Source organism: Saccopteryx bilineata, chromosome 2 (assembly GCF_036850765.1).
Source record: "Saccopteryx bilineata isolate mSacBil1 chromosome 2, mSacBil1_pri_phased_curated, whole genome shotgun sequence".
In the NCBI taxonomy this organism is placed as follows: domain Eukaryota; kingdom Metazoa; phylum Chordata; class Mammalia; order Chiroptera; family Emballonuridae; genus Saccopteryx; species Saccopteryx bilineata.
Genome location: NC_089491.1, coordinates 288,388,786 through 288,415,886, shown reverse-complemented (window position 1 = coordinate 288,415,886; position 27,101 = coordinate 288,388,786). Strand labels below are relative to the sequence as shown.

The 27,101-nt window shown below is 38.0% G+C and overlaps 1 protein-coding gene across 1 annotated transcript in view; it reads right to left on the bottom strand.

Annotated features, from left to right (window-relative positions):
• AXDND1 (axonemal dynein light chain domain containing 1) overlaps positions 1-27,101 on the bottom strand; it is a 63,942-nt gene that overhangs the window by 5,919 nt on the left and 30,922 nt on the right. Inside the window, exons 12-23 of the mRNA XM_066255124.1 lie at positions 26,264-26,365; positions 24,796-24,959; positions 23,033-23,108; positions 20,725-20,959; positions 18,531-18,732; positions 17,645-17,738; positions 14,165-14,364; positions 13,224-13,320; positions 11,885-11,995; positions 3,276-3,389; positions 1,753-1,857; positions 862-944 (exon numbers count right to left, since the gene is read on the bottom strand). Coding sequence (XP_066111221.1) covers positions 862-944; positions 1,753-1,857; positions 3,276-3,389; positions 11,885-11,995; positions 13,224-13,320; positions 14,165-14,364; positions 17,645-17,738; positions 18,531-18,732; positions 20,725-20,959; positions 23,033-23,108; positions 24,796-24,959; positions 26,264-26,365 — 1,583 coding nt within the window. The remainder of the gene's footprint in view (positions 1-861; positions 945-1,752; positions 1,858-3,275; positions 3,390-11,884; positions 11,996-13,223; positions 13,321-14,164; positions 14,365-17,644; positions 17,739-18,530; positions 18,733-20,724; positions 20,960-23,032; positions 23,109-24,795; positions 24,960-26,263; positions 26,366-27,101) is intronic.

Genomic DNA, 27,101 nt, shown 5'->3' with positions numbered 1-27,101 from the left:
GTGGGAGGGGAAGAGAAAAAGATAAGGGAGAGGGGAGGGGTAGAGAAGCAGATGGGTGCTTCTTCTGTGTGCCCTGGCCGGGAATTGAACCTTGGACATCTACACCCCAGGCTGAAGCTCTACCACTGAGCCAACTGACCAGTGGAAATAGTCTTTTTTTCCATTCCCTTCTTTTCCAGCACCTTTAAAAACAGATTTACAATCAAGAAACCCAGTTTGAGATGTGCTTCATAACTGCTATAGCACATGTCTACATGTCTTGGCCCTCTTAGCCATCTTAACTATATTGCTCCTCCTCCTTTTGGGTTATATAACATTCTTGCACACAGTAGTTTCTCACTGTTCCATCGATTTCTCTAGTTCATGTCTTAGAAACATACAGAATTGAATCTTTCTAACACCTTATCCCCATACACATGCACTTTGACGTCATCTCCACTATGGATGAGGACAGGACAGATGTTCCTACTATGGCAGTATAGGTCACTGACTCTAGCAGATTTGGAGGTAGTCATCCCACCAGTGAGGATGAAAGAAGCAGAACCAAAGGTCAGCCAAGAAGTGTGTTGGCCAAACCTGGCCAACATCTTCAGGTCTTCTTTTTTTTTAACTTTAGTTACTGCTTTCATTTTAGAAAGAGAGAGGGAGTAAGGGAGATAGACAAAGACAGAGAGAGAGAGAGAGAGAGAAATACTGATTCATTATTCCACCTATTCATGCTGTCATTGGTTGATTCCTGTATATGCCCTGACTGGGTATCAAACCCACAACCTCAGTATGTTGGGACAATGCTCTAACCAACTGAGCTACCCGGTTAGGGCCCATCTTTGTCTTCTTACCATTGTGGTGCCTCATACTTACATTAACTTCTCTTGTGTGCGTTCAATTATAGCCATTGCTTCAAGATACTTTGGGGCCAGTGTACCTCGATTAGCTGATTCTCTCTGACAAAGGACATATGCACAATGAATAAACTGGAAGTCCCAACGGTCAATACTATAAGATGTTCTGGACTAAGTCTTCCAGAATATTTTTTTTACTACTCATATTTATATAGTAGATAATTGAGCTCAGTTTCAACAACAAAAGAGAATATGGATTCCCTGTGGCCAATTAGCATACCAGCTTCCAAATTATTCATGCTGAAGGTGATCATAGATACAATTAGAATTAGAAAGAAACAGGGAAAACAATATCAACAAAAGAAACAGGGAAGGAAGAAAAGGTTTAAAAATAAACAGAAGTTCATTAGGAAACTTCATAAGTATCAAAGCAGTAAAAATATGGGGGAAAAACACCTCTACCAATGTTCTATAACTGTCTATAGTGGAATTTTAAATCTGTTTTCCCACTGAGTTTCCATAGCCACTGTGTAGAGGTTTCCAATTTCCCAATAATTCTTGTGGTTGGTGGTATGTGCTTATCCAGTTCCCAACAGAATCTGCTGAATGAATATATTTTAAAATAGGCCATATTTCCTTATTGTTAAATTAATGAAAGGGATGAGATGCTAACTTTAAAATAAGGTTTACAGAAGAGAATAAAAAGTGTTTGATGCTGTGTTGTTGGAATAAAAGTTTTCCAGGGATGATATGAGGAGAAAAAAAATCCGGAAAATATATTACTTAGCAGCCCTTGGTCCTCTTAGAAGAAATAAAAGTTATGTTAGATTGGTATCATTTTTCCATAATGTTAAAGTTCCTAGCTTTTCTCTCTAGTTTTGAATTTCCTAGTTGTGTCTTAGATACATACCCAGGAAGATAACACATCTGTTTCAAACAGAGGTTTGGAATGAATATTTTCGTCTTCGCCAATGAATCGAATGAGTTTTCCATCCTCTGTGGATGTTGGAGGTGGCTAGGGCACAGAAATACCAAAGACACGTCAGTGAGGTGATGTGTGACACAGTGGCATGGCAGGTTGCCCGGCGCCATGTCTGCCTTCGTTTTCTATTTGCTTTAATCATTTAAGGAGCATTTTTGAATCCTCACAGCAAACACTGTGTGATAAATTAGTGTGGACGGGGAAGTGGGGACAAGCGGGGATAACTGAGAAAAACCAAGCAGATCTCTTCTAGACCTCGGGAACTCCAGGACAGCAGGAGAGAGGCAATACAACAACGATGGTCGGCGTGACCACCGCTGGCAGAGAGGCATGCTCTGAGAGCTGTGTGTACCCAGAAAAACGCTCAGGGAAGTTTCTACAGAAAAAACGATGTTTGGAGGCTGACCCGGAGCTTGTAAAATACAGAGGAAATGGCCTGATCTAAGGCCACAGAAGGAGGAAAAGAGGCAATGCATTACAGATTTAAAAGATATGACAGAACTTGGTGACCAAATAATATTTTATGCCTTTTATATGCAAGCACTGTATCATAAATAAAACAGAAAATGCTGGTCCAAAGAGGCTTAGGTGTTGTACAATATTCTTGTTCCCTTGTCTTGCATGTACAGTGAATAGAGGACCTAGGTCAGAGCCTGGGATCATGCCAACACTTAAACTATTTGCACAGAAGAAACATTAGGGAAGTAAATTAAGACAGTATAGTGTCAGGTGATCATGAGTTCTGAAAGCCATATTCATTCTAGAAATTAATAAGGGCTCTTTTGCCAGACTTATATGGGTTTGAATGTTGGTTCTGCTACTTATAGTTACATGATTTTGGATAAGGCAGTCAAATTTCCTGATCTTCAGTTTTCTTATTTGTAAAATGAGGTGGTAATATTTACCTTGAAACCATGTTGTGTAGATAAGAGATAACATGTCTGAGGCATATTGCTCATGGTAGACACTCAGGTATTGGTAATTATCATTGTGTTTTTGTTATTATTACAAGCACCCAGGTAAGGTTATTACCACTAATGCCCCAACATGGTTGGAGACAGGGTAAGGAAAAGGGGGATGTGGAGATAGGACTGGGAGGAGGGTGGGGAGGGCAGCTCAGACAGGAGCTGAAGAAGTGGAAACAGAGTGTATACTACTGTTTAAAGAATGTAGCTATGAAGGGATAAAGAAAGAGCATCAGGGAGAGAGGTTGATTATGTCAGTAACAGGAGTATAGGTGTGAATGAGGGTAACAGAAATAGCTGGATTTAGAAAGGAAAGAGGACACTCCTTCCTCAGAAAATTAAGAGGTAAGTGTGTCTTCAGACATGGTTAAATCTTTATGAGGAAAGGCATTTTGTTGAAGTTAAAGAGTTTACTACAGATGATCTATTCTTATTTTCAACAGTACATACATAAATTCTTTAAAAAATAGTACTAAATAATCTTACTTCTGCCCTCTCTTCTTTCCGTTCCTTCTCAACTTTCTTATCTTCCTTTCTTTTTTGTTTATCCTCTTTAAAAAGCATGTCTATTTCAGACTCATCAAATTCTATTACAAAGTCCTGTAAGATAAAACAATACTATAATTATAGCTTAGTGTATATACAAGTACTATGTTAGCAATATTCACTCAAGAATATTTAAAGAGCCTTGGCTGGTTGGCTCAGCAGTAGAGTGTCAGCCTGGCATGTGATCATCAGCTTCATTACCCTGCCCCCTCCCGCTTCTCTCTCTCTTCTCCTCCCACAACCATGGCTCAATTGGTTTGAGCACATCGGCCCTGGGTGCTAAAAATAGCTTGGTTGCAAGCATGGCCCTAGATGGGCAGAGCATCAGCCCCAAACAAGGGTTGCTGGGTGGATTTTGGTCAGGGCACATATGGACATCTGTCTCTCTATCACTCCTCCTCTCACTTGGGAAAGAAGAAAAAGAAAAAAATAAAAGAATATTTAAAGAGCACTAAACCTACAACTGAGCCCCATGCTAGTGACAAGAATACAAAGATTAAGAAGAATGGTCCCTGTCTGTCCTAGCCAGATAGCTCAGGTGGTTAGAGTGTTGTTCCAAAGTACAGAGGTTGCCTGTTCAAACTCCGGGCAGAGCACATTCAATATTTCTCTCTCTCCCCCAGAGGACACATATGAGAAGTAATCAATGAGTACACAACTACATGAAACAACTAAGTAACGAGTTGACACTTCTCTCTCTCTGGAAAAAGAAAAAGGAATGATCCTTGCCCTTAAGAAGCTTACAATTTAGTGGACACTTGATCTAGTAGTAGACGGGTAAAAGGTTTCCTGAGTAAAAGAAAAACTGATGGTACAAGGGAGAGGATACTGTATGCACATGACTGGCTCTGAGAACAGAAGTTCAATGGGACAGAAACTTAGGGAAAGAAAGACAAGAACACAATCATAGCAGGTCATACCAGGAAGATTGGATTTCATCCTAAGGCCATGAGATATCAACAAATTGATTTATCTGTTTTACATTTTAAACAACCACTCTAGCAGCAGAAGATTATATTTAAAGAGGAGGAAGAAGGGACAGAGGAAAGAGAGAGAGAGAGAGAAGAAGAGAGGAACAGGAGAGAAGAAAAAGATAATAGGAGGCAAAGAACAACACAGGGTTTCAGAAATGAAGAGGATGAAGAATCAAGAGATATTTAGAAGGTAACTCTTAGTGGTTGATTGATTGGATGGCTATTTTATATTTAAGTCCCACAAATGTGTAGATAGAACCTTTCCTCTCAGACCCAAGAGCATTGACATGTACGCTATCAGATCATACCTGTATGGCTCTATGATCAATAGGAACTTCTTCAGAACTTACTGGAGGTAAACTCTCTCAAAGAGATGGAAGTAAAAATAAATGTGACTGCCTGTAAGAAGATGATCTTCATTGATTTGGGGTTGTCAGTAAACGGGTGGAAGTTAAAACCACAGGATTAACACAGTGATGTGCAGGGTGTGTAGACAGTTTATATGTTGATAAAATGGAACCATTAGAGAGGAAGATGTTAAGATACAAAAGAGGAAGACAACAAGCACGGGATTAAGTGTTCAAAGGAAGAAGTAGGGTTGGATGGGAAGACCGAGACTACAGGGGAGGAGGGAGGGTACGTGCAGAAACAGGGAGGCAAGTGGCAGGCTGCTCCCCTTGGGAAGCCACCCTTTCCTTTATGAATGTGGAGACAAAATATTTACCAAGAAAGTGAGGAGAGATGTTTGGGTGGATGACTGTCTTCTGGAGAAGGAAAAAGGGCTACCATGTTCTTGGTCAGAGATGAAATTCTCTCCTGATAGAATAAGTGAATGAGGATTCAAAACATTGATTGGGAAAAGTCACTGGACCCTTATCTATTAAAATACAGGAAGAAGGCTTCCTCCCGCCCCACACCCAGGCTCTGAGCCGGATATATAGTGTCACGTTCAGAAGCTGAGAGACAAGGGCAGTTTCCTCGCGTCTGGAGTACTTCCCGCAGCCTTGGGGAAGGTCCGGGATCCAGAGCAGCTGGAGGGAACCCCACCCCGAGCCAGAGGAGCAGGAGAAGGAAGATGGCAGCGGAGTAGGCGGATGCACAGACGCCCAGCTCTCACCACCAAACTGGAATACAAATCAATTTAGGAAAAATCAGCATGAAAAACCAACTCTGAATTGCAAGAACAGCTCTCAAAAACCAAGGAGCAAAGAAGAAGCCACAATCCTGGTAGGGAGCGCCTGAATCTCCTCTGCTTACAGGAATGGGCGGGGGGGTGAGGCTGAGAGCCCAGAGAGGATCTCACATAGGGAAAAGAGCAGAAACTACTGCTCACAGCCACTTACCTGGCGACCAGGGAGCGAGGTGTGTTGAAAAGACCATCTTATCTCCCAAGTGGAAAGGACAGGGAGAGGGACAGACTGTGAGGGGCTAAGGAATGCAGGAAACGAACTAAAAAAGCTGACTCATCTGTGCTGGAGGCGGCCATAACTGGGGGAGGGACTGAACCTTTCACAAAACAGAGCTGAATTGCTTCCGGATCAGAGATCTCCGGACATCTATCCAACTCCAATCAGCGCAACAAGACACAGCTGAAAACAAGAAGTGGGGAGGAGGGGCAGTAACTCAGGTCTCCATGGAGATCTGAGATACACCTCCCCCTACTGAGGCTGAGAAAACACCCTGCCCCCAGTGAGATTAGCTGGCTAAAGAGGCCTTCAGAGTCTCAGGTTACACCCATCGCATTCCTGGATACAGTTTCAAGGAAGCCTCCTGCTGAGATCAGTAAACAAGACTATCACCTGTTAAGAAAACAAACAAATCAAGACTTCAAAGCTGCTCAAATCTGAAAGTGGATTACACATAACAGCTGATACCAACCCAAGAAGACCTAGAAATAATACAGCTGAAAACTGGAGGCAGACAACACCAAGCCTAGACTCAACCAACTCTACAAATAAAACACCATGAGAAGACAAAAAAGAGCAATCCAAATGAAACCACAAGTGATACCTTCAGGAGATGAACTGAGTGATATGGAAATAATCAAACTTCCAGATGCGGAGTTCAAAATAATGATTGTAAGAATGCTTAGGGATCTTAGAACAACAATGGATGGTCACTATGAACACTGTAAGGCCAGGAGCCGTCATCATGACCATTCACATGCAGGTTCCCATTGGATTCGGGCAGGCGATAAAGAAATGGCGGAGTCAGAGGATGGGGGGCCATCCTATTTATTGGTGTCTCACCAAGACAGGCAAACCACAAAAGAAGACAAGGGAAAAGCAGAAAACCAGCTCTTCCCATGAAGGGCAAGGGATCAGGGGAGCCCCTGCAATTGTGATAGCAGGAACTGTGTGTCTGAGCTCCTGGTCTGTCCCACTTTATAGTGTAGAAAACCAAAATCCCTTAATCCAATATACAAACAAGGAAGTCTCCGATACAAAGTCACTTATCCAAGGCATAATTGGATTTCTCATGAGGTGCACCACCCAGATCATACAATCAGTCAAGGGTGTGGGGAAAAGCTTAGTCCCAAAACCAAACCTCAGGCTACAACAACCTGGCCTGCTTATAGCCTGTCCCCCACACCCATTATAAGTCACAAGCGAGCAAACATATATATCATGTTTACAAACTTATTTGACCAACAAACACCTAAATAAAGAAATAGCAAGTATAAAAAAGAATCAGTCGGAGATGACAAATACAATATCAGAAATAAAGACCACAATGGAAGGAATTAAAAACAGGATAGATAGAGCAGAGGATCGAATCAGTGAATTAGAGGACAACTGGAATGAAAACAGAGAAGAAAAGAGAAAAGAGACTCAAAAAGTCAGAGGAAACCCTTAGAGAGCTCTGTGACAACATGAACAGAAATAACATCCACATCATAGGGGTTCCTGAAGAAGAAGAAAAAGAACAAGGAATAGAGATGTTGTTCAATCATATCATAGCTGAAAACTTCCCTAAATTAATGCAAGAGAAACTCTCACAAGTCCAAGAAGCACAGAAGACTCCATTAAAGAGAAACCCAAAGAAACCTACACCAAGACACATCATAATTAAAATACCAAAGCTAAGCGATAAAGAGAAAATATTAAAAGCTGCAAGAGAAAAAAAAGTTATCACCTACAAAGGAGCCCCCATAAGGATGACATCTGACTTCTCAACAGAAACACTTGAGGCCAGAAGGGAATGGCAAGAAATATTCAAAGTAATGCAGAACAAGAACCTACAACCAAGACTACTTTATCCAGCAAGGCAATTGTTTAAAATCGAAGGAGAAATAAAAAGCTTCCCAGACAAAAAACAACTCAAGGAATTCATTACAACCAAACCAATGCTACAGGAAATGTTAAGGGGCCTGTTGTAAACAGATCAAAGTGGGAAAAGAATATAGCAAAAAAGGAATACACCTTTAAAGAAGAAAATGGCAATAAACAACTACATATCAATAATAACCTTAAATGTAAATGGATTAAATGATCCAATCAAAAGACATAGGGTAGCTGCGTGGATAAGAAAACAGGACCCATACATATGTTGTCTACAAGAGACACACCTTAGAACAAAAGACACATAGATTGAAGGTAAAAGGATGGAAAAAAACATTTCATGCAAACGGAAATGAAAAAAAAGCTGGGGTAGCAATACTTATATCAGACAAATTGGACTTTAAAACAAAGGATATAGTAAGAGATAAAGAAGGCCACTACATAATGATAAAGGGAGTAATCCAATAGGAAGATATAACTATTATAAATATCTATGCACCTAATATAGGAGCACCCAAATATATAAAGCAGACTTTGATGGATTTAAGGGGCGAGATCAACAGCAATACTACAATAGTAGGGGATTTCAATACCCCACTAACATCACTAGATAGATCCTCAAGAAAGAAAATTAAAGAAACAGCAGACTTATTGGAAACACTAGATCAACTCTATTTAATAGATATCTTCAGAACCTTTCACCCTAAAGCAGCAGAATATACATTCTTTTCAAGTGCTCATGGTACATTCTCTAGGATAGAGAGAATGTCCACATGTTAGGACAGAAAAGTGCTCTCAACAAATTTAAGAAGACTGAAATCATATCAAGCACTTTCTCCGATCACAACGGCATGAAACTAGAAATGAATCACAACAGAAAAGCTCAAAAATTCTCAAACACATGGAAACTAAATAGCAGGGTGTTAAATAATGAATGGATTAAAAATGAGATCAAAGAAGAAATAAAAAAATTCCTAGAAACGAATGACAATGAACATACAACAACTCAAAATTTATGGGACACAGCGAAAGCAGTGCTGAGGGGGAAGTTCATAGCACTACAGGCACACTTTCAGAAGCTAGAAAAAGCTCAAATAAACAACTTAACCCTGCATCTAAAAGAATTAGAAAAAGAACAGCAAGTAAAGCCCAAATGTAGTAGAAGGAAGGAAATAATAAAGATCGGAGCAGAAATAAATGACATAGAGGCTAAAGAAACAATACAGAGGATCAATGAAACTAGGAGCTGGTTCTTTGAAAAGGTAAACAAGATTGATGAACCTTTAAGTAGACTCACCAAGAAAAACAGAGAGAGGACTCAAATAAATAAAATTAGAAATGAGAGAGGAGAAATAACAACTGACACAACAGAAATACAAAATATTGTAAGAAAATACTATGAAGAACTGTATGCCAAAAAACTAGACAACCTAGATGAAATGGACAAATTCCTTGAAGCATACAATCTTCCAAAAATCAATCTGGAAGAATCAGAAAACCTAAACAGACCGATTACAACAAATGAGATCAAAACAGTTATCAAAAAACTCCCAACAAAGAAAAGTCCGGGCCCGATGGCTTCACAACGTAATTCTACCAAATATTCAAAGAAGAACTAACTCCTATCCTTCTCAAACTATTTCAAAAAATTCAAGAGGAAGGAAGACTTCCAAGCTCCTTTTATGAGGCGAGCATAATTCTGATTCCAAAACCAGGCAAAGACGACACAAAGAAAGAAAATTATAGGCCAATATCTCTGATGAATATAGATGCTAAAATCCTCAACAAAATATTAGCAAACCGGAGCCAACAATATATGGAAAAAATCATACACCATGATGAAGTGGGATTTATTCTGGGAAGGCAAGGCTGGTACAATATTTGTAAATCAATCAATGTGATTCATCACATAAACAAAAAGAAGGAGAAAAACCATATGATAATTTCAATAGATGCAGAAAAAGCATTTGATAAAATCCAGCACCCATTCATGATCAAAACTCTCAGCAAAGTGGGAATACAGGGAACATACCTCAACATGATAAAAGCCATCTATGAGAAACCCACAGCCAACATCATACTCAATGGGCAAAAATTAAAAGCAATGCCCTTAAGATCAGGAACAAGGCAGGGGTGCCCCCTTTCACCACTCTTATTTAACATGGTCCTGGAAGTCCTAGCAACAGCAATCAGACAAGAAGAAGAAATAAAAGGCATCCAAATTGGAAAAGAAGAAGTAAAACTATCATTATTTGCAGATGATATGATATTGTATATAGAAAACCCTAAAGTCTCAGTCAAAAAGCTACTGGATCTGATAAATGAATTCAGCAAAGTGGCAGGATATAAAATCAATACTCAGAAATCAGAGGCATTTTTATACACCAAAAATGAACAGTCAGAAAGAGAAGTTAAGGAAACAATCCCCTTCACAATTACAACCAAAAAAATAAAGTACCTAGGAATAAACTTAACCAAGGAGACTAAAGACTTGTACTCGGAAAATTACAAAGCATTGATAAAAGGAATCAAGGAAGATACAAACAAGTGGAAGCATATACCGTGCTCATGGTTAGGAAGAATAAACATCATTAAAATGTCTATATTACCCAAAGCAATCTATAAATTCAATGCAATACCAATTAAAATACCAATGACATACTTCAAAGATATAGATCACATATTCCAAAAATTTATACGGAACCAAAAAAGAACACAAATAGCCTCAGCAATCTTAAAAAAGAAGAAGAAAGTGGGAGGTATCACACTTCCTGATATCAAGTTATACTACAAGGCCATTGTACTCAAAACAGCCTGGTACTGGCATAAGAACAGGCATATAGATCAATGGAACAGAACAGAGAACCCAGAAATAAACCCACAGTTCTATGGACAACTGATATTTGACAAAGGAGGTAAGGAAATACAATGGAGTAAAGACAGCCTCTTTAACAAATGGTGTTGGGAAAATTGGACAGCTACCTGCAAAAAAATGAAACTAGATCACCAGCTTACACCACTCACAAAAATAAACTCAAAATGGATAAAAGACTTAAATGTAGGCCGTGAAACCATAAGCATCTTAGAAGAAAACATAGGCAGTAAGCTCTCTGACATCTCTCGGAGCAATATATTTGCTGATTTATCTCCACGGGGAAGCGAAATAAAAGACAGGATAAACAAATGGGACTATATCAAACTAAAAAGCTTTTGCACAGCTAAAGACAACAAGAACAGAATAAAAAGACAAACTACACAATGGGAGAACATATTTGACAATACATCTGATAAGGGGTTAATAACCAAAATTTATAAAGAACTTGTAAAACTCAACACCAGGAAGACAAACAACCCAATACAAAAATGGGCAAGAGATGAATAGACACTTCTCCAAAGAGGACATACAGATGGCCAATAGGCATATGAAAAAATGCTCAACATCACTAATCATTAGAGAAATGCAAATTAAAACCACAATGAGATATCACCTCACACCAGTCAGAATGGCGCTTATCAACAAAACAACACAGAATAAGTGCTGGCGAGGATGTGGAGAAAAGGGAACCCTCCTGCACTGTTGGTAGGAATGCAGACTGGTGCAGCCACTGTGGAAAACAGTATGGAGATTCCTCAAAAAACTGAAAATCGAACTGCCTTTTGACCCAGCTATCCCACTTTTAGGAATATACCCCAAGGACACCATAGAATGGCTCCAAAAGGAGAAATGCACCCCCATGTTTGTGGCAGCATTGTTCACAATAGCGAAGATCTGGAAACAGCCCAAGTGTCCGTCAGAGGACGAGTGGATTAAAAAGCTTTGGTACATATATACTATGGAATACTACTCAGCCATAAGAAATGATGACATCGGATCATTTACAACAACATGGATGGACCTTGATAACATTATACGGAGTGAAATAAGTAAATTGGAAAAAAAACTAAGAACTATATGAATCCATACATAGAAGGGACATAAAAATGAGACTCAGAGACATGAACAAGAATGTGATGGCAACAGGGGTGGGAGGTGGGGGGAGGGGGGATGGGGCGAAGAAGGAGAGAGGGGTTGGGGGAGGGGAGGGGCACAAAGAAAACCAGATAGAAGGTGACAGAAGACAATTTAACTTTGGGGGAGAGGTATACAGCACAAATGTCAAAATAATCTAGAGATGTTTTCTCTCAACATATGTACCCTGATTTATCAATGTCACTGCATTAAATTTAATAAATAAATTTAAAAAAAATACAGGAAGAATATGAATAATGACCAGTGCTAGCACATGGCAAATACCTCTTTTCCAAATAGCTTTTCCTTTTCTTCATATGTCAATAACTTTACTCTTCTGCCTTTTATCCCAGAAAGAAGGTGAGAGCATGTGGTGATCCACTCATAACATTCTTTCTGAGAAGAGATAAAAAGAACATTACTAAGCAGGAGAAATCAGATTACACCAAGTCATTTATTCACTCACTCCCAATGATGAGCTGCTAAATACAATTCCCCTAAATGTAACTTCATTCAATTAACATCGTATCACTTCAGTTCACAGATTTGGACAGAAGTGATTTTCCATGAATATAGACCAAAACTCCTATCATTGCTTATCAACATTGCATAGGTCCATTTTTTTCTTTTGATGAAAACTTTTAAGATCTACTCTCTTAGCAACATTGAAATGTACATTTCACCAAAGGAGATACAGATGACTAATGAGCATATGAAAAGATATTCAACGTCATTGGTCACTGAGGAACTGCAAATTAAAACCACAACAGCATACCATTACCCACCAATTAGAATGTCTAAAATTGAAAAGACTGATTATTATCAAGTGCTGGTGAGAATGTGAAGCAACTGGAACACTCATATACACTGGCAGGAGTGTAAAATGGCTTACCCATTCATTAGAGAGTTTGACAGTTTCTTTAAAAGTTAAACATACACATACCATATGAGTCAGCCATTCCACTCTACTTAAGAGAAAGGAAAACAATGCACACGTGCATAAATATGCACTGAAACTGTGTTATAATTGAAAACTGGGAACAATTCAAATGCCTGTCAACATAAATTGTGTATATCCATACAAGGAAATACTACTCAGCACTAAAAAGCATAAAGGTCACTGGCTTGATCAAGGGGCCACTGGCTTGGCTGGAGCCCCCGGAGCTCCTTGGTCAAAGCACATATGAGAAAGCAATCAATGAACAACTAAGGTGCTATAACAAAGAACTGACGCTTCTCATCTATCTCCCTTCCTGTATGTCCCTGTCTCTGTCTCTCTCTCTCTTGCTAAAAAATAATAATAATAATAATTATACATTTTATACAATTCCATTTATATAAATTTTAGTATATGAAAAATAATCTTTGTTAGAAGGTGGATCAGACATTGTCTGGAATGAGGACAAAAAGGGAGATTATAAAGGTGTACAAGGAAACTTTGAGTGTGTTGGATGTATTTCTTTTCTTACCATAGTAATCAGTAATCATTTTACGGGTGTATGCACATTTTAGAAATTACTAAATTGTACCCTTTAAGTATGTGTAGTTTGTTGTAAATCAATTAAACCTAAAATGTCTGCTCAAAACAAACAAAACAAAAGTAAGGGGAAAACAAGGTTATTACCTTCATCTCATTTAGATTATAGAGTTCCTTAGTTGGGTTTTTTTGTAAGCTGCCAGCTAGACTCAGAGCCATAGCTGTTACCATCCCTTTGCAACAACTGGAAAAAAAAAAGCAAACACACACACCGCATGGCCCATTATTGTTGTTTTCTCTCCTAAATGTTTCAAATCCAGATACAGTGGAAGTTTACCATAATAATTAAGCTACTGACTCACCAAACAGTATAATTTGTCTCTTTCTCAGTTTCTCACCCTTTTTCTCTTCCCCTCCCTTCCTCATACTCTTGACCATTGGTAACAGTGAATGGAAACAAAGAGGGAAATTGGCTAGATAATAAAAGCTGCTTCCAAATTTAAAGTAAATCATAGTGACAGTATGCTTACTAGTTAATATTTTATAACTTTTCAGACCATCTTTATTTGGTGGAAATCATTATTTGGTGGGAATCCTCTAGCTTTCCAGATACCAGGTTTTGCTTTGTTTTTTATTTCTCATTTTTAAAGACATGTTTTGGTTGATGTTTACTGAAATATGTCATATAAAAGTGTACATTCAGCTTTGCATGGAATTGCATAGACAACTATAAGCTTCTTCATAAAACTCCCAGCCTGTGCAAAAGCGTGGGACTTTTCTCACTTATCCAAGTTAAGTGGGCCTTTTTGTTTTTATAGTAATTCTCACTCCCACATCTTTACACACTTCCCCTCCTGCCCATGTTAAGACTGTTTTCAAAAGAATTCTAAAGCCATTGGGAAACCACCAAAATCTCATATTCCGATGGGGCAGTGTTGAAGCTACTATAGTTTAAAAACTGAACTAGAGCTTCTTTCAAGGTTTTAGTATAATTCTTTATTGCAGCTACTTGACTGCCCTTTTCTCCTCTGCTTTATGTCACAATAATCTCCAAAGGGGCAGGAATAAAATAATCCAGATAGTTTTACCTGTTCAAATGATCGGAGTATAGGGACAACTTTTTGGCCAGTGCAACTGCATCAAGCTCTAACTTTGCAACTCCTATGTCATGTTTGTCAGCACTTTCCTCCTCCAACTTTGGGGGAGTGTCTTGGTCAGTCAAGTCAGGTACCATTAATAGCAGCAAATTTACCATCCACTGGATCATAGATATATGCAATTCATCTATCTATTAAAAAAGGATCATAATACAAATAAATCAAATGGTAAAAACCATGCCAAATTAACAATAGAAATGATCATACCTATGTCCAATTTCTGACAACACAATCATTCTTAGTCAAGTTAAATCATCACTACTCAGCTGGAATATATAGTCTTATACCTCTTTTTTCACTATACTGCATTAAACTCTTCCTTAGCTTGGCCAAGGGTATTAAAGCTGCAGTTCCCACACTGTGCATAAAGGCATCCCAGGACTCCTCAGTGAACTTTCAAGGATGCCACAGGATTTTAAATTCTTGAGGGAAATAGTGCTATGCAACACCTGTCAGACACAGCATGAACTGGACACAGTTCACAGTTTCACCATTAGAGGCACTATATCACTTTTTTTTTCTTTATAGAGAGAGAGAGAGACAGGGACAGATAGACAGGAACGGAGAGATGAGAAGCATCAATCAGTTTTTTGTTGCATGTTGCAACACCTTAGTTGTTCATTGATTGCTTTCTCATATGTGCCTTGACCGCGGGCCTTCAGCAGGCCAAGTAACCCCTTGCTTGAGCCAGGGACCTTGGGCTCAAGCTGGTGAGCTTTTGCTCAAACCAGATGAGCCCGCGCTCAAGCTGGCGACCTCGGGGTCTCAAACCTGGGTCTTCTGCATGCCAGTCCGACGCTCTATCCACTGCGCCACTGCCTGGTCAGGCCACTATATCACTTTTGATGACATATCTTTACAAAACTCGTTTTATTTTTTATTTCTTTTTTTTTTTTTTTAATTTTATTTATTCATTTTTAGAGAGGAGAGAGAGAGAGAGAGAGAGAAACAGAGAGAGAGAAGGAGGGAGGAGCTGGAAGCATCAACTCCCATATGTGCCTTGACCAGGCAAGCCCAGGGTTTCGAACTGGCGATCTCAACATTTCCAGGTCGATGCTTTATCCACTGCGCCACCACAGGTCAGGCCAAAGCTCGTTTTATTGGTGATTGTGTGTTAAAAACAAGTACTGTGTGAAAATCTAAGTGAAATAAGGCAATGAGGGTGGCAACATTCAATCTGATTTCAAGGTTACAGAAGTTGTACAGTGCCCAGGTACATACAGCCCTTAGTAGTTTTGATTGACAATAAAAGCTTTTTTCCCAGTTTGTATTGTTAACCCTATGAGTAGTTAAGTTTTTGGTTAACCCTTTGAGTGAGGACGTACATGAACGTGCGTACTACTCAAAGGGTTAAAAGGTAAACTGAAAAATTAAATTTTCAAGGTTTTTTGTTTGTTTGTTTGTTTTTTTAGCAAACAACAATTCTAACTGGGCGATGCCAAAACTGAGAAATGGTTAGGGACGCTCTGTGGGCAGCAGGCAGGGCGGAGATTTTTATAGAGAAGACGTTAAAGCAAAGCAAAGCAATTCTTTTTTTTTTTTAATTTTTTTAATTCATTTTAGAGAGGAGAGGGAGAGACAGAGAGAGAAAGAGAGAGAGGAGAGACAGAGAGAGAGAGAAGGGGGGAGGAGCTGGAAGCATCAACTCTCATATGTGCCTTGACCAGGCAAGCCCAGAGTTTTGAACCGGCGACCTCAGCATTTCCAGGTCGACGCTTTATCCACTGCGCCACCACAGGTCAGGCAGCAAAGCAATTCTTTAATTGCTTGTAATTGTTTAAATGTTTTCCTTATTTGGGAAAACTGAGTTATTTGGTTATGATCATTGTTCTTGAGTTGCGTTTTTTCATATTTAAGAAAACCTAGTTGACCGCTTCTGATGAGTTGTTGTTGAGTTTCATGTTCTCAGACGCAGGTACACAGTCTCTGCTTTGCTTTGTTTACATAGGCTTCTCAAAGGCCTCGCCTACCTTAGTCCAATGGCCTCCTTGTTTTAACTATTCTAATATTCTTTATTTTTCCAAACAGCTACTAAGTTGTTAGGATATGAATACTTAGTAAGTTGTTTGAACCTACCTACTTAATAAATTGAACTGGGTGGTATTTCTTCTGGCTGAGGAGTAAGAAAATTCTGGGGGACCAATGGTACTGGGAACTGAGAATGTTTGGGAGCCTGCACATTAGGGCGCTTGCTGAGGCTGGTGCCAGAGATAAAGCACAAAACTTTTATGAAATGCAAACATCAAGCACCCCCTTCTCTTCAAATGCCCAGCCCTGTTCTCTGTTTGGTGAGCTCCTAAGTATCTTCTAGGCTTAACTATGATCTATTCTAAAAAGACTTAACTCTTTCTGGCTTTAATTTGCTCCTTTTCCTGTATTTCTATAGTACTTTGTACTTTCCTCTATTACAATTGTTTGCACATCTGGAATGCTCTTACCTCATTCAACAAATATTTATTGAGTCCCCCTATGTGACAGGTGTGCTCTGTTTCCTTTTAAAAATTAATTTATTGTCTTCCAAATCATAGACATTTCTGCCAACCCTGAAGCCATACTTCCAGTATTAATATATTTGCTTCTCAACTTTTGGTGTCTATATATTTATAACATGCTCACAGACTGTGATATAATGCTCCATAAAGTGTTATATATCAATAGTATTATATATAATTATATATAAATAGTATTATATCAATATATAATTATATATAATAGTATTATAATTATATTATATATAATTATGTTATATATAATTATATTATATACAATTATATAATACTATAAATAGTATTCATATACTATGAATAGTTCATTCATATAACTGATGAACTCTGCCTTCAAATTCCTAATTTAAGCAATATTAAAACAAATTAAATTTATTTTATCATATTAAGTTTACATATAAAATTTTTTTTTCCTGTATAAATTTAGATTATAATTAAGACCAGGAGGTGGGAGTAAATGTAATAAATTAAGACATCTTTTGGAAATTATTTCATGTGGTGTTGGTTAAGAAGTACATCATAGTTTCAATTTTTCCGAACTGCGGAACAACTGTATTTGTTCTAATAATTATAGACCAATAGTATTGTGGCATTTTGTCTTTCTCTAGTAGCACGTCTCTGTCAGTCAGGGGTACCAGTATAAATCCTTAAAATGGTCACATCTCTATTAAGGGGAAAATTTTTTCAGTATAGCAAGTAAAGATAACAATTAGAACTAAAAAATTTGTAATCATCTCTGAAACTTCATTCCGGAGGCAAGAACATATTGCAATAAAACATCCATTAAAAATCATTTGAGTAATAATATAAGTTCCCATTCTTCCCTCCCAACCTCTGATTGATTTTCCTTTAGAGAAAATTCCCAGCCAAGGCAAAATTAATCTCACAATTCCCTACAAGTACATACATGGCGCTGAAGTTCAATGTTACCATTGTTAATCTCACTGCCTATCTTCAAATGCCATTGTTGAATCATGTTAAATATATATGCTTCAAGTGCCCTGAAGGAAAAAATTAAGTAAAATAAAGATAAGTGACTTTACTTAGATAATAAGTAACTATCAGTTAAAAGAAAGAGTTTCATTTGGGTGGGCCTCGTAAACTTAGTGTTGACAGTTATTTGAGAACTCAGGGAAAGGTGAATGAAAGCCCTGTGTATTGGCTAACTCGCTGGCATGGCCTTCCTAACACCAATAGCAGCCTGCAGGATGCACTCGGGACAACATAGGCCTCACCTTCAGTGTTAGCTCTCCACTGTAAAAATTCACTCAGACCTGTTATATTCACTTCTGGACCAGTGATACCATAAAGTAAGAAGAATGAATTTTTAAATTCTCTCAAGATCAACTTCCAGTATGACAGTGCAAGGAGCAAAGCTGACTCATTCCTCAGTGAAACTCTTGAGAATTAGTTCTTTTAATAAAAACAAAAACAAAAACACTGAAGGCCTCTGAAAATGGTCCTACAAATAAATAGCAACTGAAGAAACATCTATTCAAGACAATCTATGAAGATTCAGTAAAAAAGGTAAAGGTCTTTGGTATCTGAACCAAGACTACCCACTCTCCCCCTCCCCGGTTCAGTGAGGCAGAAACTCCACTGTGGACTACCGAAGTCATGAGCTCAGGTCTCGCCCACCCAGCCCACCAGCTCCCAGTCAGATGGCCTTCTTCCTGGGAAGAACAGGACTTCAAGGTTTCTCATCTGTCCCCAGCTACCTGTTGCTGAGGCTAGGTACTGGGACAATGAATTTGAGAATGCACTCTGCCCACCAGAGAGCTATGGGAACTTACAGGCCAGATTCTGTGTCTAAGGACTGTGGAACAGTACCAATAATGTTTAACAATATATCCAACTGAGGTTTCAGTTCATTAATTTTTTCATTAAATCCCTCCCATTCTTCAGGAAGAATTTCAGGAAACTCCAGGAAGCTTTCCAACTTGAAAGAACAGAATTCAAAAACACTAATCAAATGTGTAAGAATTTTAGAGACACCTAGAAAAGTGAGAAAAGCATTCATTATTACAAGTATTTGTAAGTCTACTATTTCAATAATAAATTATAAAATACCTGGGGGTATATCTTTTTTCATCTTTTTATTATCCTATAGCTTGTTTAGCAAAAAAACCTTGTAAAGAGTAGTTTTTAAATAAATGTTTAGTGAATAAACACTATATAATTGGTGCTTTTTTGACTAATGCACTATTACTTTGATGACAGGTTACACTCTAAGTTTCTTGTCTTCTCAGCTGAGAACCAAATGCATTAAACCCAGAAACTATATGAAGTACAGTTTTCTATAAAAAGCATTGATTCACTGAATCTTTCTGTTAAAGAGACAATGATGATGAACAGGTTCTTCATGATTATAGGATAGTTAATAAGAAGAATGAGAATATAGTTCTTGAGTTATTCTTTGCATCATTGTTCAGGTTTTCATGAAGTTTATAGTTTTAGTCTGAGCCAGGATTAAATACGGATTCTAATCTTTGAATGATTCACTGTGAGATTGTGGCAAAATAACCTCTCTATATCTTTGTTTTATCTCATTTGCAAAATAAGAAATAAAAATACTCCCATCTCTGAAATATATAAAAAGAAATCATTTAAAAGCAAATTTTCTTATCCTTTTTTTTTAAATTTTATTTATTCATTTTTAGAGAGGAGAGAGAAAGGGAGAGAGAGAGAGACAGAGAGGGAGAGAGAGAGGAGAGACAGAGAGAAGGAGCTGGAAGCATCAACTCCCATATGTGCCTTGACCAAGCAAGCCCAGGGTTTCGAACCGGCGACCTCAGCATTTCCAGGTCGATGCTTTATCCACTGTGCCACCACAGGTCAGGCAAATTTTCTTATCCTTGATGAAAATATTTTCACTGTCTTCATCAGTATACATTGATCTCTTGGGAATATTCAAAATGATCATCATTTTTTACTCATTATTTTAAACAGTTTACTAACTCATTTTCCTCCCTGCCTACTATATGTATAGTCTTGTGGGTAAGTAGTGACATTTTATCTGTAACTATGTTACTGCTGCTACAGATAATTAAGATTGTGTTTCTCCATCTTGAGTAGTTTGATGTTGAATGACAGTAGCAGTCAATGCATCAAGATTGCCTGGGACACTTGGGTGAGAATGATTGGTTCTTAAGTAACATATAACACAGTGACTAAAAGTGCTTTGATGGGTTTTTAATGTCTCTCATGGGTTTTGGAAAGTGAACTCTCAATATCTCTCGTGGCAAACTGGGATATTTGGTCATCCAACTGGGGAAATAAAATTGAAGTTCAAAGTCTGCCAAAGAGTACAGGCCTTGATAAACATGCCAGGCTTTGACTTGAGCCCCCTGAACCCCTGAAGGGTTATACCTTAGATATAGGGTGGAACAAATAAACCAGCCCTCACAAAGCCTAAAGTCACACTGCATTTCAGCTCAGTCTCTGTTTGGATTAAAATTACCTGTCCCCACCCTAAATACCCCAGTCAGAATAAAAACATTCTTTTGAACTGTAGCATCATCCAGAGTTTTACATTTTCTCTAAAGTTTCTCACACATGTCCAACATCAATCAAAAACAGCCAAGACTATGAAACAAATGGACTAAAAATCAAGACAAAATACAGACAATAAAAAAGACCTAGTCCATCTGAAACTAAGATAATACTATACGTCAACTGTTAATTGAAAAAATGGGAAAAAAAGACTTATAGGAGAACGAGATACCATCCAATTCTCTAAAACTGACTTTAGTGAGGGTTGCACACATCTGTGAATACACTAAAAATCATCGAATTGTATACTTTAAATAGGTGAGTTGTATTGTACATGAATTACACAGCAATAAAGTGATGCTCAATGGTGCATTTTGCTTTTTATTTCTAAGACTATATTCACGTTATCTTGATTTTAAATATTAATTTATTGAAAATAATTACTATTAAAATCCTTTATGTCCAGCAATCTAATTACCATCACTTTTTCCTTACCGTTATCCCCATTTATTCTCATTTCATATTCTTTGTAGAGTCTTCCTGCACTCTTCACAATTTCCTCCATCTGTTGTTGCTCTGGGGGCATCTCGCCCTCCATACTCTTGTGGCGACGTAATATCCCAAACCCAATATCCACCCAGTTTTCCTGTAAACGTTTAATAATCTTGATAGAATCAAATTTTGACACTAGTACATCCCCAGTAAACTTGTCTTTATCTTCATTCAGTATCTAGAGAGTAAAGGGGGGGTAAGGAAATTAGCACATTATCCACTAATAAGTTCATCAAAATTGACCCAGATCTTTCTTTCAATTATTTTGGAGTTAAATATACAATTATTATTTGTTCATACCATTTCTTCATATGACATACACTTTATTTTGAAAATTAAAGTGAATTTAAGTTAAGTTGATACCGTAAGATAATCAATCCATAGTTTACCAGGGTGAAAATAGTTATATTAAACCCTACATGAGTACAAAGATAGTGATAGGCAATCATGTCCCAGAGAGCTAAGCATGTTTATTTTATTTATTTATTTTTGTATTTATTCATTTTAGAGACAGAGAGAGAGAGAGAGACAGAAAGAGAGGAGAGACAGAGAGAGAGAAGGGGGGGAGGAGCTGGAAGCATCAACTCCCATATGTGCCTTAACCAGGCAAGCCCAGGGTTTCGAACTGGTGACCTCAGCATTTCCAGGTCGATGCTTTATTCACTGCGCCACCACAGGTCTAAGCATGTTTAATTATTATATGCTTTGGTAAGGATATAATACCTCTGTTTACATGATCCCTACTGAACTGGGAGAGCTCCTAAAATAGAATGGTTGTGTTTTATTCATGCTTTATTTGTCTGTCAAACCCCAAGTCCAATACATGAGATATCAATAAATACTTGTAGAAAAATATGAAGTACAATTTATAAAGTTGACCATTATCTGTGATTCAGATAATGGCATCAATCCACAGTTCAATAAGAGCGACCATTACAGGAAGCCATGTTGCAGAGGATTAAGGGTAGGATTTTTAGAGTTGGCAAGGCATGAACTCAAATTCTGATTCAGCCACTTACCATTTATAGATAACTTAGGCAAGTTACGTAACATTTCTAAGCTTCAATGCCCACACTGGGAGACGGGGGTTATAAAACCTGCATCCCGTGGCTGCCATGAAGAGTGAGATGATGTACGAAAAGCACCCTTAGCCTAACGAATGTTTAATGAATGTTATTATTTTTCCTACTAAATAAAGAAGCACAATTTCTTTCAACTTTATCTAAGTAATGTTAAAATTGCCAGATAAGCAGTAAGAAAACAGAAAAAAGTCACTGAACTAGCTGTATTGAGTATAGGACAACAGATATCTTTAATTCAAGTCACTCCAAAAGAAAAAAAAATGGCCTCTGGGATTGGGATGAGATTTCATCAGGTTATACGTTTGATATTCACTGTGGAGGAATTTCAGTATCTTACATATTTTCCTTTGTCAGACTACTATCACATGATAGTAATTGGAATTGATAAAACCTATTTTCACATCTCAAACACTTAAAAGATGTCATTAATAAACAAAATGTAGTATATACATACAACAGAACATTACTCAGTCTTGAAAAGGAAGGAAAATTTGACACATGCTGCAACATGGATGGACCTAGAGGATATTATGTTAAGTGAAATAAGGCAGTCACAAAAGGACTAATACTGCATGGTTCTATTTATATGATGTGCCTAGAGCGGTCAAATTCAGGGGGACAGAAAGTAGAGTGGCAGTTGCCAGGGAGTAGGGGAAGAGGAAATGGGGAGTTAAGTGTTTAATGGCGAGAGTTTCAGTTCAGGAAGATAAGAAAGTTTTGAATGCAGATGGTTGTGATGGTTACACAACAATGTAAATGTGCTTAATGCCACTGAATTATACATAATGGTAAGTTTTATGTTATGCATATTTTACCATAATTTTTAAAAAGATGTTATTAATTTTAGAAGTTCAATTTGTCCTTTAAAAAAAAAGCCAGGTGTAGGAGAGGCACAAATGTTCCTATACCTGCTGGTTAGAGGGAGAATCAGAACTACCTGCTTACCACCTACGTATCTTTCCCCAGTTTCTTTTCTGGCAGCCTAACTTTATTTACCCAGAAGTCTACAACAGAACTGAAAATAAAACATTTAAGCATATTTTTATAAGTTCCTGTAGTCTTGCCTGTTTTCTTTAGTATGGCATTTTGTAAAGATTGAGATGTGACTTAGTTGGAGGTGAGGAGTGGCAAGGATTTTGATTACCATGCTGTTTATTAGAAAGTCGCACCTTTAGCCACTGCTTGAAGTCTGGAAGAACCGATTCAATTATGTTTTCTTTGTTAGAGGATAAAATGTCTTTTGCCCTGACAGGAGGAAAAAAACAAAGAGTAGGGTCTCAGAACAGGATATAAAGAAAGAAAATCATAAATACATACACTATATGACAATTAATATTATATTTCTCCTTAATGTTTTCAAGCATGCCTTCCAGGTTTGGCCCTCCTTCTACAAATAAAAATATAAATGCAGACTTGACACAGGCATGAGTAACCAAGTTACAGGGTCAGAGGCCAAAATAGTATTAAAAGGGTGGTCAAACAAAATAGAAACAGAGGCATGGATGCATGGAACAGACTGACAGCTGTCAGGGGGGAGGGAGGTAGGGGGACTGGATGAAAGAAGGTAAAGGGATTAACCCCAAAACATACATACATAACACACAGACAGGGACAGCAGTGTGTTGACAGCCAGAGGGAAAGGGGAGTGGGGGTTGGTGGAGGTGGGCAAAGGGGTGGGGGGATAAATAGGAACAGAAAGAGACTTTGCTCGGGGCAATGGGCACACAATGCAGTGTGCAGATGATGTTTTATTGAGTTACATACTTTAAACCTGCATGGTTTTGCGAACCAATGTTACCCCGATCAAGGGAGAAGAGAACCATTGTGGTCTATGCTTCCCTCCCTGCTAAGAGTCAATAAACAGAAATGACAACAGCAACCAGCCTGCTGCACCAGCTTCAGTTTCCAGAACTTCCCAACCCACTAACTGGGACACCTCTTAGAGGATATGAAAAACTGAAACCGCTGTTCTCAAGTTGAAATGGAAATGGTACCTAAAGGTGTTGAGCAGCATTCAGTTCCCACTAACCTGGGCTGTGATTTGGTCATCCAGCCTAGACTTAACCACTTTATAGGCAGCCTCTTTCACTGTCAGATTTCTGGAATTGTTACATGGTATGAGAGCCAATCAAAACTAGTCCCCTTGGCCCTGGCTGGTTGGCTCAGTGGTAGAGCGTTGGCCTGGTGTGCGGGAGTCCTGGGTTCGATTCCCAGCCAGGGCACACAGGAGAAGCGCCCATCTGCTTCTCCACCCCTCCCCCTCTCCTTCCTCTCTGTCTCTCTCTTCCCCTCCCGCAGCCAAGGCTCCATTGGAGCAAAGATGGCCCGGGTGCTGAGGATGGCTCTGTGGCCTCTGCCTCGGGGCGCTGGGATGGCTCTGGATGCAACGGAGTGATGCTCCAGAGGGGCAGAGCATCGCCCCCTGGTGGGCGTGCCGGGTGGATCCTGGTCGGGTGCATGCGGGAGTCTGTCTTACTGCCTCCCCGTTTCCAGCTTCGGAAAGGTGCAAAATTAATTAATTAATAATAAATAATAAATAAATAAATAACTAGTGCCCTTAGAACTGCCACCCATTGATTCCACTTCTCAGCATATGCACTATGCTACAGAGTTTGCAGGTAGATCCAGATATTCAAGTTTGTCAACAGTAAAGAGAGAAATTTTTTTAAAAAGTTCGACGTTAAACAGAAGTAGCAGCGGACGGAAAGAAGGATCAGGATGGACTACCAAGATGATTAGCATTAGAAAGCCTAAGACTATTCAAACTCCTAGACGGATTGTGCCCTTGCAAGGGTTGCTGGTTACCTCACCAAAACCAATGTTAGAATAACTAACTACAAGGTGAGAGACAGAAAAAGAGAGAAGAAGAATTGAACTGAGTTATAAAATATGACACAGTATAATCAGAAAAACAAGATTCTTGGAGGCTCACTTATTATTTATGAAAAACTGGTGCCATTTGGTAAGGCCATCCTTAACAATTTGCGATTTCTCCCTTGAAGACTCTTCATTTTCTTCTATTTCTTTTTTAAGTTTAGTCACTAAGTCTTTCCATTTCTGTGTCAACTTTTTCAACAATGCAAGGTCTGAAGTGTCCTGGATAAAAATGCATGAAATCAAACCACTTATTCATTTATTCATATAACAAATAGTTATTAGCACACACCAGACCATTATTAATATCGTAATGCTAGAGAAATACATAGATTTAAAAATTAAAAAGATATCTCTTTCAAAATGTCACCAGTGACACTACTACACAGTCCCCTTTTCCATGGCACAGAGATTTAAAGACAAGATTTTTTCCTTTGCAATAAGAGCTCAATCTCCCCATTAAACTTGCATGGGAGGCAGTACAGTCCATTGAAAAGAACAGAAATTTCAAAGCCAAACAGAACCATATGTGAATCCCAAACATCAACTGGCTGTATAACCTCAGGGAATGTTATTTAATCTATTTGAGATTAATTTTTCTTATCTATAAAATAAAGATATTAATATACATATATAAATTATAATATATAAATACAAGTTCTTATATATACATCATAGGATTGTTATAAAAATTAAATAAAGTGACCAGGGTAAAAAAAATAAATAAATAAAAATAAATAAATAAATAAAGTGACCAGGGTAAATGGTTTGACTCTAGACAAACTAAAAAACTAAATGCCACTTTCTTCCTTTGCAACCTAAAGTACTCACTAAATTTTCCCATTGAATTGCACAGAAAGCATCAATAATACAACTACTTCTTTTTTTTTTTTTTTTTTACAGAGTCAGAGAGAGGGATAGATAGGGACGACAGACAGGAATGGAGAGATGAGCAGCATCAATTATTAGTTTTTCTTTATGCGTTGCAACACTTTAATTGTTCATTGATTGCTTTCTCATATGTGCCTTAACTGCGGGCCTTCAGCAGACCGAGTAACCCCTTGCTCGAGCCAGCGACCTTGGGTCCAAGCTGGTGAGCTTTTTGCTCAAACCATATGAGCCCGTGCTCAAGCTGGCGACCTTGGGGTCTCGAACCTGGATCCTCTGCATCCCAGTCTGATGCTCTATCCACTGCGCCACTGCCTGGTCAGGCAATAATACAACTACTTCAATAAACACAGCTACTTACAGTTTTTTTAGTTTAAACACTAATGAATAGAATAACTATATAAATAAGTGTTATTAACTTAGATATATTGCTTAAATTGCTTTAATTAGGATACAAGATAAATATAAAAAAGAGCCCTTATTCACCTATCCTTCAGTTTTTCATTTTGCCCATAACAAAGCACAAATATAAAACTATGTTTAAAATTTAATCTATAAATTTAGCAAAGGCTTCTGAGAGTCTCAACCCTCCATAGCTGGAGTCTCCTTTCCCATAACTTAAGCAAACTGAGGTTTACCTTGGTTGACAGCAGTATGATGAAATGCTTAGCATATTTACTCCAGCCTTTTTCATTGATGTAAAGTCTTTTAGCCAATATGACTCCATTTCTCTCAATTACCTATTTTAAAAAAGGACTAAAATTAACCTAAATTATTTACAAATCACTGTAATTTATTAAATCCAAACCAATTTCATATCAATTTTTCATTGACTCATTAACTTGATCACAATTTCTTATATAAATCATGAACTAGTTTGAATCATAAATTCATATTTTTTAAAACTACTAAACTGGACCCAAATTGAGGTAGAGTATATAGCAGAGGTTCTCACACAATTTGACCTCAAAAACCCTTTATGCTCTGAAAATTATTGAGAACTCCAAAGAGCTTTGGTGTATATCAGTGGTTCTCAACCTTTCTAATGCCGTGACCCCGCAATACAGTTCTCATGTTGCGGTGACCCCAAACCAAAAAATAATTTTGGTGACTACTTCATACCTGTAATTTTGCTACAGTTATGATTCGGAATGTAAATACCTGATATGCATTATGTATTTTCCGATGGCTTTAGGCGACCCCGCTGGGGTTGCAACCCACAGGTTGAGAACCGCTGGTGTATATGATTATATTGACTGATTGAAAATTAAAACTAAAACTATTTAAAATCTATATTTGTTAATTCACTTAAATGTAACATTAATATACATATGTTAACATAAATATTACATTTATGAAAATATAACTTTATTTTCCAAAACAAGAAACAATAAAAAGAGCACCACAGTTTTATATTGACAAATCTCTTTGATGTCTGCCTGAATAAAATAGAGCTGAATTCTCTTATTTGCTTCT